General features: G+C 38.6%; 1 protein-coding gene across 3 annotated transcripts in view; it reads left to right on the top strand.

The window, feature by feature from the left end:
• LRRC7 (leucine rich repeat containing 7) overlaps positions 1-16,788 on the top strand; it is a 344,062-nt gene that overhangs the window by 157,346 nt on the left and 169,928 nt on the right. For 2 of the 3 annotated variants that reach the window (XM_054037099.1, XM_054037101.1), the window contains exon 7: positions 4,849-4,905. In XM_054037099.1, the coding sequence (XP_053893074.1) occupies positions 4,849-4,905 (57 nt within the window). Of the gene's footprint in view, positions 1-4,848; positions 4,906-9,070; positions 9,108-16,788 lie in introns of those variants that run through there. The other variant, XM_054037100.1, reaches the window with a different exon arrangement.

Here is a 16,788-nt window from a genome sequence, read left to right as displayed (position 1 = left end):
AAAAAAAAGCTGAGTCTGCAGAAACAGGGTAGCAAATACAGTTTGAGTGTTGGCAATAAGGATGTTGGAAATGCAATATTGCACATGTTGCCCTTGGAAACTGCCTTGAAGTTGGCTAGATCATTGACCTGGCAATGTCTGCGCAATTCTTGAATGCTTTGTGGTAGATGGCAGACAGTACTAGCTATGATTGACCACACAATAATTTGAATGGTGTTTGGACTGAACAAATCATCACTGTTTGTTATTTCACTTTTTTCTGTTCTGCTCTCTGCGTGTGCAGTGTAGCCACTCCAATGACTGCTGAAAGAGACAGGCTAATTTCAAGATATTGCCAGCATCTCTGTTTGGATTTCCACCTCAGTGTAACCAATTGTAGGCCCAATCCTGAAGTCCAGATTTAAATAGAACGTCTATCATATCAAGGGAAGTTTTGCTTGAGTAAGGATTGCAGGATTTTACCCTGTCTTACCATACATTGTGTACGTACAGTAAATATGTAAAGTACACTTACCTTATGTGTTGAGCTATAGAACAGGGGTGGGAAAACTTTTTGGCCTGAGGGCCACATCTGGGTGTGGAAATTGTATGGCGGGCCATGAGTGCTCATGAAATTGGGGATTAAGGTGCGGGAGGAGGTGAGGGCTCCTGCTTGGGGTGCGGGCTCTGGGTGGGGTTGGGGATGAGGGGTTGGGGGTGCAGGAGGGTGCTCCGAACTGGGACTGAGGGGGTTCGAGGGCAGGAGGGGGCTCAGGGCTGGGGCGGGGGGTTGGGACGCAAGGGGAGGTCAGGGGTGCAGGCTCCGGGTGGTGCTTACCTCAAGCAGCTCCCAGAAGCAGCAGCATGTCCCCCATCCGGCTCCTACGTGGAGGCGCCTTTCCTGCAGCTCCCATTGGCCGCGGTTCCTACGCATAGGAGCCGGGAGCTCGAGGGTGGATGAAAACATCTGGAGGGCCAGATGCAGCCCTTGGGCCATAGTTTGCCCACCCCAATATAGAAATTGTCATACATGGTGGTGTGGTATAAAGGTTTTATCAATTTGGGTTTGGGATGATCATACTATTCATGAGTGGTTAAGCCACAGGTTACTTATGCAGATGATCTCAAATGAATGTTGACAAAATCTTTCATGTTTTTTGTAAGCTGCAAAATATGTTTCAGAAAAAACTATTTTAGGAATACTTTTAGATTTATTTTTAAAAAAAGTGTATTGGGAGTATTTCTTGTAACCTTCTGCGTATAAAGCTGGTTGCCTTAGTTACCATGAGTCTGATTGTACAGGGCTCAGAGGGAGCCATAAAAGCTCTGATAATAACTTAAAATAGTTTTTCTATATATAAAAAAGTCATGACTTCAAAGTCTGCTATCTTAGGAAGTAAATGCTGGGTCCCATTGGTAATCTGGGAATTTCTCTTTCCAATGGTATTAAACCTTTTTCTAGCCCTGCAGGATAATGAGGTATTGAATTTTAAGTTGCTACATTTTTTGTACTTCAAAACACTGACCCAGAACTGAATCTTACTAGTCCTGGGCTTTGGACAGGAGTAATTTGAGAAAAAATTCCCGCTTAAACAGAAACAGGAAGAAAAATGTTGGCTGTTTTAGCTTGCTCTGGGGTTTGAAATAGGGTTACCATACGTCCGGTTTTTCCCAGACATGTCCGGCTTTTGGTAATCAAACCCCCGTCCGGGGGGAATTGCCAAAAAGCCGAACATGTCCGGGAAAAATACCGCCGGCCGGGCACTTCCCCTCCCGTGGCTGCTGTGCTCCTCCCCTGACTCAGCACAGCAGCCAGAGCCCGGGAGGGGAAGTGCCCGGCCGGGGGCACAGGGTCCGGAGGCATGGGGGCTGCCCGAAGCCCGAGCACTACCGGCTTCACGGTTTGCCGGGCAGCCTCCAGACTCTGCACCTCCGGCTGGGCGCTTCCCCTCCCGGGCTCCAGCTGTGCTGGGGAAGCGCCGGCTGGGGGGCAGGGTCTGGGGGCTGCCCGGCAAACCGTGAAGCCGGTAACGATTGGGCAGCCCTTTTTGCGTGGCTGGGAGGGAGGAGGGGGGGTTAGGGCGGGGACTTTGGGGAAGGGGCGGAGTTGGAGCGGGGCCGGGGGTGGGAAAGGGATGGGGCCAGGACCTGTGGAGTGTCCTCTTTTTTATTTTTTTAAATATGGTAACCCTATTTGAAATATTTGAGTAAATCTCAAGGGAGATGGTTTTGTGTGGAGGGCAGGCAATGTGGTCAAAGATCAGTGGAAAATAAATAAATGACATGCTTCTGCAGTTTAACACCAGGATATCCCCTCAATATATAGTACATATTGCATTTATCATGCACTTTGATTGTTTTCCTTCCCTCAGAGATCTGTACAGTTAGACTCATGGTACCTAGAGAGCCTGACTTTAGAGGTAGAGGGGTATAAAACATAATATCAACAAAATCACTCAAAAACCCTCTAAAATTTTCTGAAATATCTTTCCCTGGCATATACAGAAAGGATAGTGTGGTGTAAACTAAAGATTTCAGTGTCATGGCTTTTGGCTGGCCTCACTACTTAGGAGTGGCAAACTTGCAAAAGAATTATGTGGGTTAACCCAGTTTAACAGAATCCTTTACTAAGTTCAGGCCTGAGCAGAGTGGAATCAGTCAATCATGGGAAGACAATGCTTGGTACAAATTTTGCATGCTCCCAAAACACTTAAGAGAATTCTGTTTCAATTTAGCATATGGGCTCAAAGAGTCAAAGGTGTTAACATGACCCTGAAACTGTCCAACATTACAGTTTTAAACACAGTTTGTGGTTTGGTATATAGAGACTTCAGCCCACATAGTACCTTGGCAAATACACCATTATTTTTTTAACCTTTTATTAAGGATACAGAAAAGAAGACAGACAATTAAAGCACTTGAATGTAAAGTTTTAAATAAGGCTTTAATTTTAACAATATCCCTTGTTCCCTTTCTCTTTAGCTGAAGAGTTTTTAGAAGGAAAAACCCCCTTGTTTGACAGTCTCTTAGATAGTATTAAAGATGGTAATAATAATTAACTTTTCAGTGGAAAAGAGAAGACGTTAGCTAAGATGGACTGGAGTTGTTGTTGTTCCAGTCCTGTTTCCTAGAAGACAAAACAAGACAAACACAAAAGGGGAAAGAAAATAACAGCTCAGATAGAAAATGCAGTTTGTGTCTCTCGTGTTGACACTCACTTGCAACTTACTTCTGGAGAAACATAGGCCCAGCATGTGGTCTTATCAACCACTCCAAGAGCTGGCAAACTTGTACCAGCATCCGTTGTTTAGAGAATTGCATTTTGCTGCCTCTTTCTGGCCACAGACTTACAGTAGTGTTGAAAAATATACAGTCCTGGTCAGCTAAGTCAGATTTGTACTAGACAGAAGGAAAAAGGAGAGAGAGAGAGAAAAGAAAAGAAATAAGGTAGGGAATGGAAAGGACACATTGGTGGAAGAGGGTGTGGAGACTATGTCAGCCATTATCGTGAGTAGCCTCCATCCATTTATCTGTATTCCCCCCCAAAAGTCTCTCTTTTTTTTTTTAAGAACCTCAAAAGGGAGTGTTGGGTGGAATAACCCATTCTCTCAATCTTTTATCCACCAATTAGAACTAATTTCGGACACAATACTTTTGGTTAATTGATTTCAGGTCTCACATTGTTCTTTGTCTACCAGGCATGATTTTAAGACAGTCCTTGAATTATAATATCAGTAGACCTTTTTGTTTGAACGTATTCAGTCTTTGCCTCTTTTTTGCACCTTTCCCCATCTGCATTTATTGTAATAGGTTACCATGGCATCTTATGAACTTTCTCTCACTTTTTACAGTTGAGCTTATAATTAGGCTTTATTTGCAGGCCTAATTATTGCAACAGTTAACAACAGCTGAAATTGTAGGACTTTGGGTCAGAAGTAGAGATCCCTTGACTCCTATACCCTTCACCACTGGGGTTAACAATGGTCTAAGATAAAAGAACCCAGGAATAGCGGCATGATTTGAAGTCATTGAAGTCAATGGATGGCATTTGATGGTCACCATGGCTGAGCACTGGAACAGGCCCTTAAAGCCAAAAACTTTTGAGTTCTAATCCTGGATCCTCAACCCCCATTTTGTGTGTCCCTGTTTTGTCTCTGTTTTCCCATTTGTGAAGTTGCTGTTCTACCTCAAAGGGTGTTGTGAGTATTCATTATTTAATATTTGTACAATGTTTTGAAGATGTTAATTACTGCAGTATAGAGACCCTAATTCAATGGAGCACTTATGTTCATGGTGAACTGTAGGCTTGTGCTTCAATCCCATAGATGTCAGTGGGGATCTGTGTTGGGGTAGCAGTCTGCCTGTGTGCAGTCAGTTGTAGGATCAAGGCCCAAAAATGCAAAAAGAAATTATGACCTCTACAGAAATTTGTGTAAACTTGTGAACAGTCATTCAAAATGCCATGCATCTGTGTAAGTGCTCTAAATATTTTAAACAATTTTAATCCTTTTACATGGGTATTCATGATTTTCCAGACCAAAACCTATTGCCAGTAATCAAAGCTTGATGCAACTTGAGCTGAAGTTGGTTACTATTACAGAACTGGAAATATTTGTGGTAAAATAAGTTTCACCATATTTTTCCTGTTTGAATAATCATCAAAAATTGATTTAGAATAATTTCTAGCAAATGACACATGGTAGTACTTTTCAGCAGAGACTGGCCAGGTACATAAAAATAATGTAATGCAAATACGTGGCTAAATCTTTTTGGACTGGAATAAACAGTTCTCCAGTAATTCTTATTGGTTTCAGAAGTATTTTCTCACTTAAATGTATTAATCATACTGTTTTATATTGGTATTTCTAGACTTGTCAAATTGCGTATCTTGGAGTTAAGAGAAAATCATTTGAAAACTCTACCAAAGTAAGTGAGACTTAATGTATTTTTTAACTAAGTTCTGTCCTGAAGTTCACAAACAATGTAAAATATTTCCACTGATAATGGTGCAATCTGGTTGAGTTATGTTTACATAAGTTGTTTTTATGTAAGTTATTTTTTTCTGTTGTGTAAAGAAACTATATATTTATGGAATATGTTAGACAAGAAGTTGTTGTGCATGCAAGTTGTGCATGCAAGTGGTGAGCAAATCACATATGGAGGAGGATGGAGACAGGTAAAACAAATTAATGTGTATAATTCAATATGGATCATTTTAAAATCTAAAACCTAAACAAAATTGGCAAATGAAGGATGCGAAAGTTAGGGCAAAACACTCGTGATCTTAGCTTAGGCAACAATACTTTATTCATAAGATAGCTATCTGTTTAGTAATTTGTTGAAAATCAGTATTTATCAGACCTTGCTAGTGTCCCATTATATGTTACTTAATTTACCTTATAGGCAGCACTTTTAAAAAGAAATGCACATATCAAAATATCTTTTGAACATTAGAGATCTTAAGGGGAACATTTGCCTTCGTTTGTCTGATTACAGCTCTCATTGCTTTCAGTGGGTAGGTATCTGAGCGCAGAATTTGTCCCTTGTGTTTTCTAAAGGAAGGTAACATTTTTCTGAAGTTGATAGGAGATTTTTAACAATAGTTAGGAGTAATTTTTCTGTATAAACTATTTCCACTCTTCTAGAAATCATATAACTTTGGTAAAAGAAACAAGATGTTATGCTGTTACTGAGAAGGCATTAAAATATGGGCCCTGTCCAGCAAAGTACATGTGCAGCCATTGAGGATTTGCATGACCTGGAAGGCAACATTTATTCTTGTACACTAGACCAATTTTGCAGAAGTCAACCTCTTGTACAAAGGACTAAAATAAAATGCAACAGGCAGGAAACTCCTGCAACAATCAGCAACTCCTTGTAAATATGCTACACAAATATTTGTCATTTTTATCCTTTCCAGCTACTGATGGTCAGTAGTTGTTTTGAGTGTTCAAGAATGCAGGATCAGCTTCCTCCAACAGAACTTATACTATCAATGGTAGTCTATATCTCTGGCCCAGTCCTACTTCCATTGAAGTCAATGAGAGTTTTGCCATTGACTTCAGTTTCAGCAGGATTGGGTACAGATTGTGTGCTGTCACTATTAATGCTAGGGAATCACGTATTTCATAGCTTGTATAGGCTGATCTTATCACATACACCAGGGCTTATTGTATACAGGGAGCTTCTGGATGGGAATGGAGGGATGTAAGGAGTACACACACATTCTCTTCTCCCCACCCCCCACTGACTCCCTGTGTACTGCCCTGCCATCCCCTCTTTTTCAGGGATTCCCTGCAACCCCACAATATCCGCCCACCACAGTTGCTTGTGTGCCCCATTCTCCCTGACATACCAGTACATTGTGTGCACCCCTATTTCCACTTTCTTCCTATGCCAGGATCTCTGTGTGCCCCTCTTCTCCCATACCAGGTTCCCTCAATCTTCCCCTGTTTTCCCCTATGTTCCCCATTTCCCCCATCCTCCCATACCAGAGTCCTCCAACCTCCTCTTCACCAGGGATCTGTGTGCCCCATTCCCCCCTACTGTATGGGGCTCTGTGGCTTCCCTTTCTCTATTTGAAGGTCCCCTATCCCCCTCCCTTACAGGAGCGCTGTGTGCAATCGTATTCCTCCCCTTTCCACACCATGCCTCCCATTTCCCCCTACATCTATACCAAGGTCTTCCAATATTCCCCCCACCTCGGATTCTGTGCGCCCCCCATACCAGTGTCACTAATTCCCTCCATGGCAGGGGTTCAATGTGAACCCTCATTTTTCCCATTCCTCCCCACCCTGATGGCAAGAGCTCTGTCTGCCTCCCATTTTTTTCTTTCCATTTCCATTTCACCCCCATGTCCACTTCACCCTTGTGCTAGTGTCTCTGTCAGCCCTCTTCCCCATCTCCCCCCATCAGGGGTTCTGTATGTCTCATACCAGTGTCCTCCATTCTACCCCCATGCCAATGGTTGTGTGCAAACCCCAATTCTCCCTTCCTCCTCCCCCTGCCCCACCATTATTCTTCTTTCTGCCCAGGAAATAAGTAATTTGGGGTATCAACATGTTAAACTCTATTGGGAAGATGAGCAGAAATTAGTTAGGAGCATTGTTATGCTGGGAGGCAATGAGTACAATAGGGAAGTTCTTTTATCTGTAGATAATTCATAGATTCCAAGGCTAGAAGGGACCATTACGATCATCTAGTTTGACCTCCTGTATAACACAGGTCACAGAAGTCCCCCAAAATAATTCCTAAAGCATGTCTTTTAGAAAAACATCTAATATTGATTTTTAAAATTGTCAGTGATGGAGAATCCACCATGACCCTTGGCAAATTGTTCCAATGATTGATTACTCTCACTGTTAAAAATGTATTCTTCATTTCCAGTCTGAACACCTCATTTCCAGTCTTATTACAGAAATGCTTGAGGCTGTGGCTGGCGGGGGCTTCATATGTCTCTCATTTTTCCCTTTTTGGTTTTCTGATTTTCATTACAATCAATAGAGTTCTGGCTATCGACGCTTAGAACTTTCCCCTGGAATTTTGGAATTGATTGGATGCAGCATTCAAAAGTTATTGCATCACAGACAGACAAATACCACTAAGTTGAGTGTAGAGCCTTCATAAACTTGGCCAGTTATCACTATGTATGTATGTATTTATTTCTATAATGAATTATGCTTTACAGGCAAATTTCTAGTTTCTAGGATGGTGATTCTATTTAGAAGATTCACAGTGTAGCTTGTGTTCTTAATAACTAAATAGCTTCAATAGTTCAAAACAATTAAACAATACTTTTTTTGAGGTTGATAGGTATAATTTTATTCCCACACTGTGTTTTTGCCATTAATTAATTGCTTTGTAAACAGAATGATGTGGATAAGACATTTCTGGCTTTGTGAATGCTGCACTGACTCTTGTAAAACAGTGAGAAAATTCTAGTTGTACATACAGTTGTCTAGTTGTCCTCTGCTCTTTGCTATGGCAGAAAGTATTTATATACCCTGCTAATAAGACCTGGAAATAAATATTATTTCCCTATGTAAATGACTTATTTGAAGGTTGTAGCTAAAACTATACGAGAAGTGGGAAATCTACATTATGAAATGTTATAAGGTGAAATTCACCTGAGGTGGAGATCATTGGCAAAAGGTCATTTATACTTCACTTTGGGACTATATAAGGTTGCCTTTGCACCACCTTTATGCCATAGAAGAGTTTTCTGTGTAAGAGAACAAATGAGATGTCCCAGTATAGTGGATTGGCTCCCATTAAAACATAGGCTGCAGTTGCAGCCAGAGAGATACGCTGCAACCCTTGTCCTGTTTCCAGGTTACTAGGTGAATTCCATCTTATGCTTTGCTCAAATTCAGCACAGTTAATTGGGGTATGTATAGAAAATAACAGGTAGCTGAAGACCATAAGACAATAGGCCCTGTCATGAGGGAATGGGTGAGTACTATTGATGGAATCCGTGAAACAGAGGGGTGTGGGAATGTGGCACACAGGGAGATTGTGGCAGCGGGAGGGTGGATTAAGGGAATGCAGGCTTTTCTGGTGGTCTGATTTGCACCAAAATCAATGGTGTTTCAAAGTTGTTATGTTACAGCCAAAGAGAGAAATGCCTCGAGTTGAATGCTTTGCTCGGGAAATAAAAGTAGCATTATTATGACCAGTATACAGTGTCTAAATGAAAGGCATGTCTGTCCATTAAAAGAAGTAGTATTATAAATCAAAATATTCCTTAACATAGCTGTACAAAAAGTCATCTGTATCTTTCATCTACGGACTTGAAAGGCTTACATTTTCATGCAGCGATTTGATGAGAGAATTTGGTGATCAAGATTGAGTACACTATTGAGTAAGAGAATCTGGTTGTAGATGGAAATTATTTGAATGATTCTAATGGAAGGCAAGGCATGAAAAGGAGAGAAAAGAGAATTTCATTTTGAGAAATGTAGTTTTGAATATATATTTTTAAACATGTTGTCTGACCATGCTTCCATTTAAATCAGCTTCTATTGATTTCCTAATAATAGGAGCTGGATTGCCTTATTGTTTTTTTTCTATTTTTATATTGAATATAATTTAGAAAAAACATTAGAGAGTAGAAGATACTTGAAATTCTGCATGTCCTCACAGCTGTCTTTGATACTGTATTTGAAGCAAATATTTGGATTCTTGGCATAGATAAGTATTTTTGTTTATCCTAGTTTAACGATTGCAATATATTATGCAAGTTCACAGTTCATGATTTCTATTGAGTAAAATGTATCCATGGTAACTGACTTTAAAGGGATATTAAGTTATTTGCATTAACTGTACCTTGCTGAAAGGTGGCTTTCTATGCAAGCAATAAATCTCCAGCATATTTATTTACTACAATTTACATGAAAATGCTCAGTGCTTTCTTTTTCTCTGTTGTTTTAAGATTATCAGAGAAGGACTGATGGTGTCTAAAAGCATGCCCAAACATTCCATTTTTTTTCTGGACGCTGTCCTGATGGAAATTAGTGTTACATTGTGCAATAAGGGTGTTTTTATTATATCTATATCTATATATATATATATAATCTTTTTGACAAGCTTATAGAACAGTCAGAATAATATATGAAACTGATCTGTTGTATATGGATAAGTAAATATCTTTTTTTCATTTTAAAAGATAGTATTTGGTGTTCCTGTCTTTTGTCTACAGTAATTTCTTTGACAGAAAACATTACAGAGTTAGATTTATAAAGTATAATCTTTTTTCCTTGTTTAATTAATTTGCATTATACTTCGTACAAACATTCGGACAGGATTTTTACTGTAAATTAATCATTCATTTTTGTCTCATTTGGCTTATTTAGTTAATATTTATATTTCTTGCTATGAGCTTTTTAACATTTGGAAATATGAAGAGATTGGAAGCAGTATAGAAATCATTGACCAATATTGAAAAATCACTTCTAATATTATATTAGTGACCTAAACCGATACATAATGAAATTACAAAAGTATATTTTTTTCTTTGTTACATCTGTTAAATGCTTTGAATAGTTTGAGCTTTTGACCAATAATTATGAAACTCAAACCATCTCCCTGTTTTAAGCAACATTACAAACTACTTCACAGGGCCATCTTTTGGCTTAAAAAAATAAACAAGATAACCATTTCTTGATTCTATTTATACAAAGATATAATTCCTCTTTAATCATTGTAAGAATGTTAGAAGTTAGCCCCCACCCACCCACCCAAAAAGGGGTGGGGGTAAATACAGAACACTGGGCAATGGAAACAGCAACTAAAGTTGTACATTGCACGGCAGTGGGTCATCACCATCCAGGAATAAATCAAGTCTTTCCTTGTTTTATCAGTCCTTGGAAATTTAGTCTCAAAATGGTTGAGTTTTAAGCCTGTTCACTCCAACAGCCCTTTCACATATGGTCCTGTAGGGTTCTAGTCTGTTACCCTTTCTTGTGTAATGTGTATGTGAAGCCACTAGTTGAGATTGGGTGTTCTCCATAAATCAACTAACACATTTTTTGGTGATTTTCAAAACCCATCTGCCCCTTGTAACAGTGAAAGAAACATGCAGAATTGATGTTACATAATTTATGGACAGCCCCATGTAAGATGTATTGGCCCAATCCAAATCTCACGGAAGTCAGTGGAAATATTTCTGTTGATATCAGTGGACTTTGGATCAGATCCTTTGTGCTGTGGTGGCATCAGTATGTAACTTATTTTGTATCAGAAAAGATGATGCGGTTTCCTTGCTTCCCCAATACCTTGCTGAGTCTGGGAACTATGTGACGGTGAGCAGGCTGCAGCTCAATCCGGGGGAAGGAGGGGGAAAGAATGTAGTTTGATAGGGGAAGCAATTTGATGAATTGCTAGGGGAAAATTATAACACTTTTATCAAGAGGTGTGCTCTTTTACGGTGCCTTTTGAACTACTGGCTGTTCTTAGAGTACAAGGTAGTAAATGCTTGCTTGCTTGCTTGTAACATTTTTGTCATCAGTAGTGATCTAGGAGATGACGGCCTTTATTTGATATTGTGGACCTTATAGTAGTTATCCATCCCTTGCTACCTCCAGGATGGACTATTGCGATGATTTCTATTTGGTCCTACCCATCATGGAGCTCACTCACAGACTTAGCTAGAGGAGAATGTAGCAGCACATTAATCATTACAAATCATGAACTGCACTGGCTTCTCATATGGTTCTTAGTGCACTTCAGGAGGTTTGGTTCTATTATCTAAATTGTGATGTGGTTAGGACCCAGCTACTTTAAACACTGCCTCTCTCCACATCCACCATGACAATTCGGATCAGCTAAGGTGAATTTTCTGACAGTCTGTACATGCACACTTTTGAGGACTGGAGACGGTGCAACTTTAATAGAGGTTCCCTACAATGGAACTCACTCTCTTTGGGGATCTGCCAGAGCCTGAGTTTACCACTGTTTACACAGCAGAGCAGAGCATGTCCTGTTGATCAAGCATTTACTTAACTATGGATTGTAATGATGTTATTTACTACTTTAGGATTGGCAGCGGGGCTGTTTGTGCTATTTTTTTTTATTATGGAAAGTTTATTTTAATATGATGTTAGATTTCGTGTACATCCTGCACCCAGGGCCATGGAGAATGATACAGTGATATTATTATATAAGTAAATTACATAATTAACTGTGAAACACTCATACCTGTATAACAGTATTAGGGGTCTTGAGCCTCCAGGTCTTAGCGAGCAGCATGATCTTACACAATTGAGTAGGACTGCCAGAGGGCAGCAGGATACAATATTTTTGCAAAGTGAGAGGCACCCACATATGTAGTATATCATTATATAGAAATAATAGCTGGTTAAGAAAAAAAGCAATTAAATACACTTCTCTTTCTCGATTTTTTTTTTTCATTTATATTTTTTCACTTTGTATAATATATGAACTAAGGTGTTACCTTGATCTTGCTGGGAGTTCCACATATGAAAAGACTTCTGGATCAGAAGTAGATTATTAGAAAGGCTAAAGAGGTTTTATGCCTCTTGCAGAGATGATGTCAGGACTAGTCTTATAGTGCTGAACAGGTTGAATATTCGTAAACAGTCCCATTGAAGTCAATCAGTAAGTACTTCACGACATGACCAAAGCTTGCAAAATTGGCCCAATAACAATTTTGTATCAGTTTTATATTAGTCTTAGGTAACAATATTACCGGTAAATTCTTTCATAAAAGAGAGAGAGAAAAGTGTGTTTTAACTGTCTTTTCCCTTACCAGACGTGTCCCTAATGGATTTAATTATTAAATCAGTGAAGCTACAATTGTTCATAACTTCATTGCATATTCAGAACTGGACAGGTGTGAATAAGTAATTTCCATTATCCTGCCTACAAGATTAGTTGTATGGCACTATGCATTGTTTTGTAAATGAAATTTATATCCCAACATTCAGTTATACAATTACAATTTAAAAAGTTGGCAAAAATTGCCTTTTTTTTCCTTTAGACTGATGTGTAGAATAAGATGTGATATGAGGAAACAAGATGTTACAAAATATGTCATCCATATGTTTGGGGGGTGTCCTTGCAACTACAGTCTATGGTGCCCCAAATCCATCCCATAATTTGCAATCTTTTGTTCAAGGTTTTCAATACAGATGAGACTGTAACTTTATTCTTTTGTTATATACAGTCTGAATATTGAGATGTGATTTTCATATACACTTCCTAGAATCATAATGGTTTTATGCAAAAAGTTCTCTGGTTTTGAATAGGTACATATTTGACACACAGAGACTACTTCTCTGACAGACCAAATAGCCTTTATATTGTAGGTGCTTCCCTTTTTGGTTCCTTGATCTGCTTTTTTGTCCATTATTATTAATTAAAGGGTTGTTCTACACTATTCGTGTTTGGTGCACATACAAATTCCTCTTTTAAGTAGGTATTCTGCTAATAGATATTCTTTTAAGTGGATTCAGCTTTATTATTGTTTTATAAACTGAAAAATAGGGGTTTTTTTTCAACAGAAGATTAATATGAAATATGAAACATAGAAAAAGTAGGTTGGTTTATTTTGCTATGCTATTATTGCTATAAAAAGCCTTGATGTTTACTGTTTTATTTCGTCTGTCTAATAAAACACATGATGCACCACATAAAAATAGATTTTGTCAAATATATCATTTTAAAATAAATTGAAATTAGCAGTACATGTTCTGTATGTAACTAAGCAATCTCCTGGCTGTTGACATTTTAGATGAATTATGTATTTAATATTTTTAATTCAGTGTAAATTAAAACTTGTACTAGACATATTAGATCATTAATCATTACAAAGAGGCATTTATTAGACAACAGCATTATATAGTTACAGCACTTCGGGATCAATTGTGCCTTTAAGGCATTGGCCCTCGTTAAGGATTATGAACAGGTGCAACACTCTGCTATGAGCAGGTACAATGCCTGTATCAGACACAATGCTTTGCAGAGCTAAAAGAGTGCAAACCTTATGCCACATAATTACAAGATTCAGCATACTCTTTTCTCTGTGACCTTATTTGCCCCATCTGTTCAATCTGAAGATGCAAGAGCCACTGTGGATAATAGCCTTGTGCATTCCTTGTGACCAAGAGACTGCCATTATTGCCCAGAAACTGTGAGGGGATACAAGGAATGGGAGTGCCTCTCCCACTCCTCCCAAATTGTGAACTTACATAGTGCCCATACACAATCTGACCCTGGTATTTTTGACTGGACCATTCTCACTGCTGACATTCATACTGATGTATGAAATCTAAAAGTATATTAGAAGAATATTAATAATGAAGGACAGTGTCTCACCAAAAGTAATGCATTTGATCCTCAGTGGCTAGATAGCATACCCAGGCGTGTGCTGATATGTGGAGTTTGCTGTTATATTTTATGTAAATGTGTGTGTAACCATCAGTTGTGTACATTCTTAGCCTATGTAAAGGCCTATTCATCTCACTGTTGCCCTTATTCTCCATTTCCCCTCTTATTTGTAACGTCAGTTAGTGTACCTTGTCTGAAATTAGATTGTAAAATCACTGGAGTAGGGAACCTGTCTTTCTATATCTATATGATTGTAAAGTGCCTAGCACAACTGGTCTGGTCCTGTGTTCATATCTTTTTGAAGCTACTGACCAAACATTGTTTCAAAGAGAAGAATCTCAAAAATGCAGCTTTTAAAAGTATAAGATTTGACCCTACACTTGTTACTCAGGTAAAACTCTTTTTAACTTCATCATAAGACTCAGCCCTTTTATGATTTTGACTGCAAGAATAGAATACAATCCTGTAAGAGCTCCATATATGGAACTCCCTCTAACTCCAATAGGGAGTTCCATGTGAAGACTGATCTAATCATGACTCTCAAATTTGTATGATTATTTCAAAATCTAAGGTGCACAAAGTATTTAATTAATTGAGCTTGAGGAACTGTCTGTATAGTGTAATGTATCTTTAAGGTTTTCTGCAGTTTTGGAAGTGGAGTTTACTGGATGTGTCTCACCTTCAGATTTTAGATTTTATATATATAAAATCATTGTCACTGTCTCTATGAATTTTTATTATAGATACAAATATTTAAATAATACAGAAATCCTTATGCTACTAATTGTTATGTAAGTGAGCTCTTACACTATGTAGAGTCAACTTTACTTTGTAGAGCCACGTCGGCAATCCCCATCTTGAATTTAGCTGTGTCATCCCAGACTGCAGTTTGAAGGATGTGTGTTTTTGGACACGTGGGTTCAATACATTAAGTAATAGGCAGCAGATCTTCCACAATTTGGATCAGTTTGCCTCTACTAAAACAGAAAAACTGATCAGTTAGCCACTTTCAGAGTTACTACTGAATGTTCTTTTAATAGCAATTTTAACTTTGTTTTCCAAGGGCATGACTGGTGCACTGGTAGAAGAGAGTACGGGGGACATAAGGCACCCTCTTACTCTCCTGTACTGGTGAACTATAGCATCATTTTCTGCAAGGGGAAGCAAGCTACTCAGAACTACTACATATTCCCCTCACACAGATGGGCAGGAGGGTGCAGGGAGTGGTGGAGCCTTTATTCCACCTCCCCAATGTGGCTGGTGGCATATTTGTACCAGCATGTTGGGAAAGGTATGCTGTGAAAGTATAGACTTATTAATGTTTACTCCTTTCCTAGAGCGGTGGGGCATCTCAGAGGGAATTTGTCAAAATAACCACCCCAGGCTGCTCTAGTAGCAGCAAAATAACGTACTGCCCCTTGCTATGGGCTGGGTCATAGACCGATGATCTAGCCCCAAATCTAAATGAATAGATTCCTATTTTTTCTTTGGAATGTGTTTCAGGTGTATTAGCAAATATACAAAATTCAGAGATTCAAAGGCCTTCCATCAATATTCTGCATTCTATTCATGTGCGCGTAGGGAAAATTCTGTTACTTGTGTCAAGACACTGCTGAGTTACTATGCATACGTGGTAAATCTCCATCAATCCTTCAAACGGAGTTGATGGAGACTTTTACAACATGGTTCAAAATGAATTTTCAAATTCCATTTCAAATGTTATAACAATAGCATAAAGTTATCTAACAATCACATTTAAACCTGATCTGGATACTTCTGCTTTAGAAACTCATTAATTTGCATTGAATTATATACATACTTAGATAAAATCCTGTCCTGAATAGTCATTGTTCATCAGAGTAACAAATGTGTCGCACCTAAATTGAATGTTTGGGGACACTAATATCCTGTTGACTTTCTGAGAGGAATTATCAGTGTTTCACATCTTATGAAATAATCTGCATAATGACACTTGCTTTTGTCTAGACTGGGCAGCCAGAAAAATCTGTTTACACTTTAATGCACTCAAAGATTTCTGCAAAAGATAGCAATGTATTTAGAGTGATGTTTGCTCTTTCTGATGTCTGATGATTAGAGAAAATACTTTTCCAGGGTTTCATGGTAGTCCTTCAGATAGAGATGAGGTAGTGTTATACATTAAAGAATGCCAGATAGGATAGGTAGTAAATATAATTGTGAACAAATAGTGAATCATTAGCAATAAATCTGAGAAATAGAGATTACTATTAATTTTTGAAAAGTATTCTTATTTCTCTTACTCATCATAGTGAGTCACTGTTTCCCACCTAAAACAGCAGCTCACCCTCCTACTGCTTCCATGGTCCTGACAGTGGGAGCTGACACTGACATAATGGAATTATGTTATGCTTTCAGGAATCAGTGTACAGTGGAGACATTTTCAAAGAGGCAGATATTTAGAGGTTCATGTGTTAGAAACACAGGACAACTAGAAAATAATGTTACCCTTTGATGACTTGTTTACATATTTACCTCTCTATGTCTCAGAATTGACTTGCCTGGCAGGCTAGAAAAGGCCATTACACTGGAACAAATTCTCAAAAGTAGCCTCTAAAATTGCAGGCATAATTTGTTTGCAGTAGTTTTCGCATGTGCAGTATCTCATCCAGGTTTTTGTATATTCAAATTGTACACCTTGTATTTGAGCTCCAAACTTCATTTGCTCAGGCAAATTGGGTAGTGGGGTGACAATGCATTCTGCAAAATTGAGGCAGTAAGTTTTTGATCAGGGATGAGTCCCCTTTAAATATTTACCAGAAGACTATATGGTTCATCCTTCACTATGGTCAAAGAGCTTAAAGCCATCCTTGTTTTTCCCACAATCTTGGGTTTTTCTTCTTTTACTGACATGTTTTTTCTCTGAACATAACTTTAAATATTTCAGTTTTGCCCCTATGGTTAAGTTATTGTTGTCAGTAGTATGTT

This window comes from Malaclemys terrapin, chromosome 8 (genome assembly GCF_027887155.1).
Source record: "Malaclemys terrapin pileata isolate rMalTer1 chromosome 8, rMalTer1.hap1, whole genome shotgun sequence".
Classification (NCBI taxonomy): domain Eukaryota; kingdom Metazoa; phylum Chordata; order Testudines; family Emydidae; genus Malaclemys; species Malaclemys terrapin.
The sequence above is the reverse complement of the archived record's forward strand: the minus strand, read 5'-3'. Positions and strand labels throughout refer to the sequence as shown.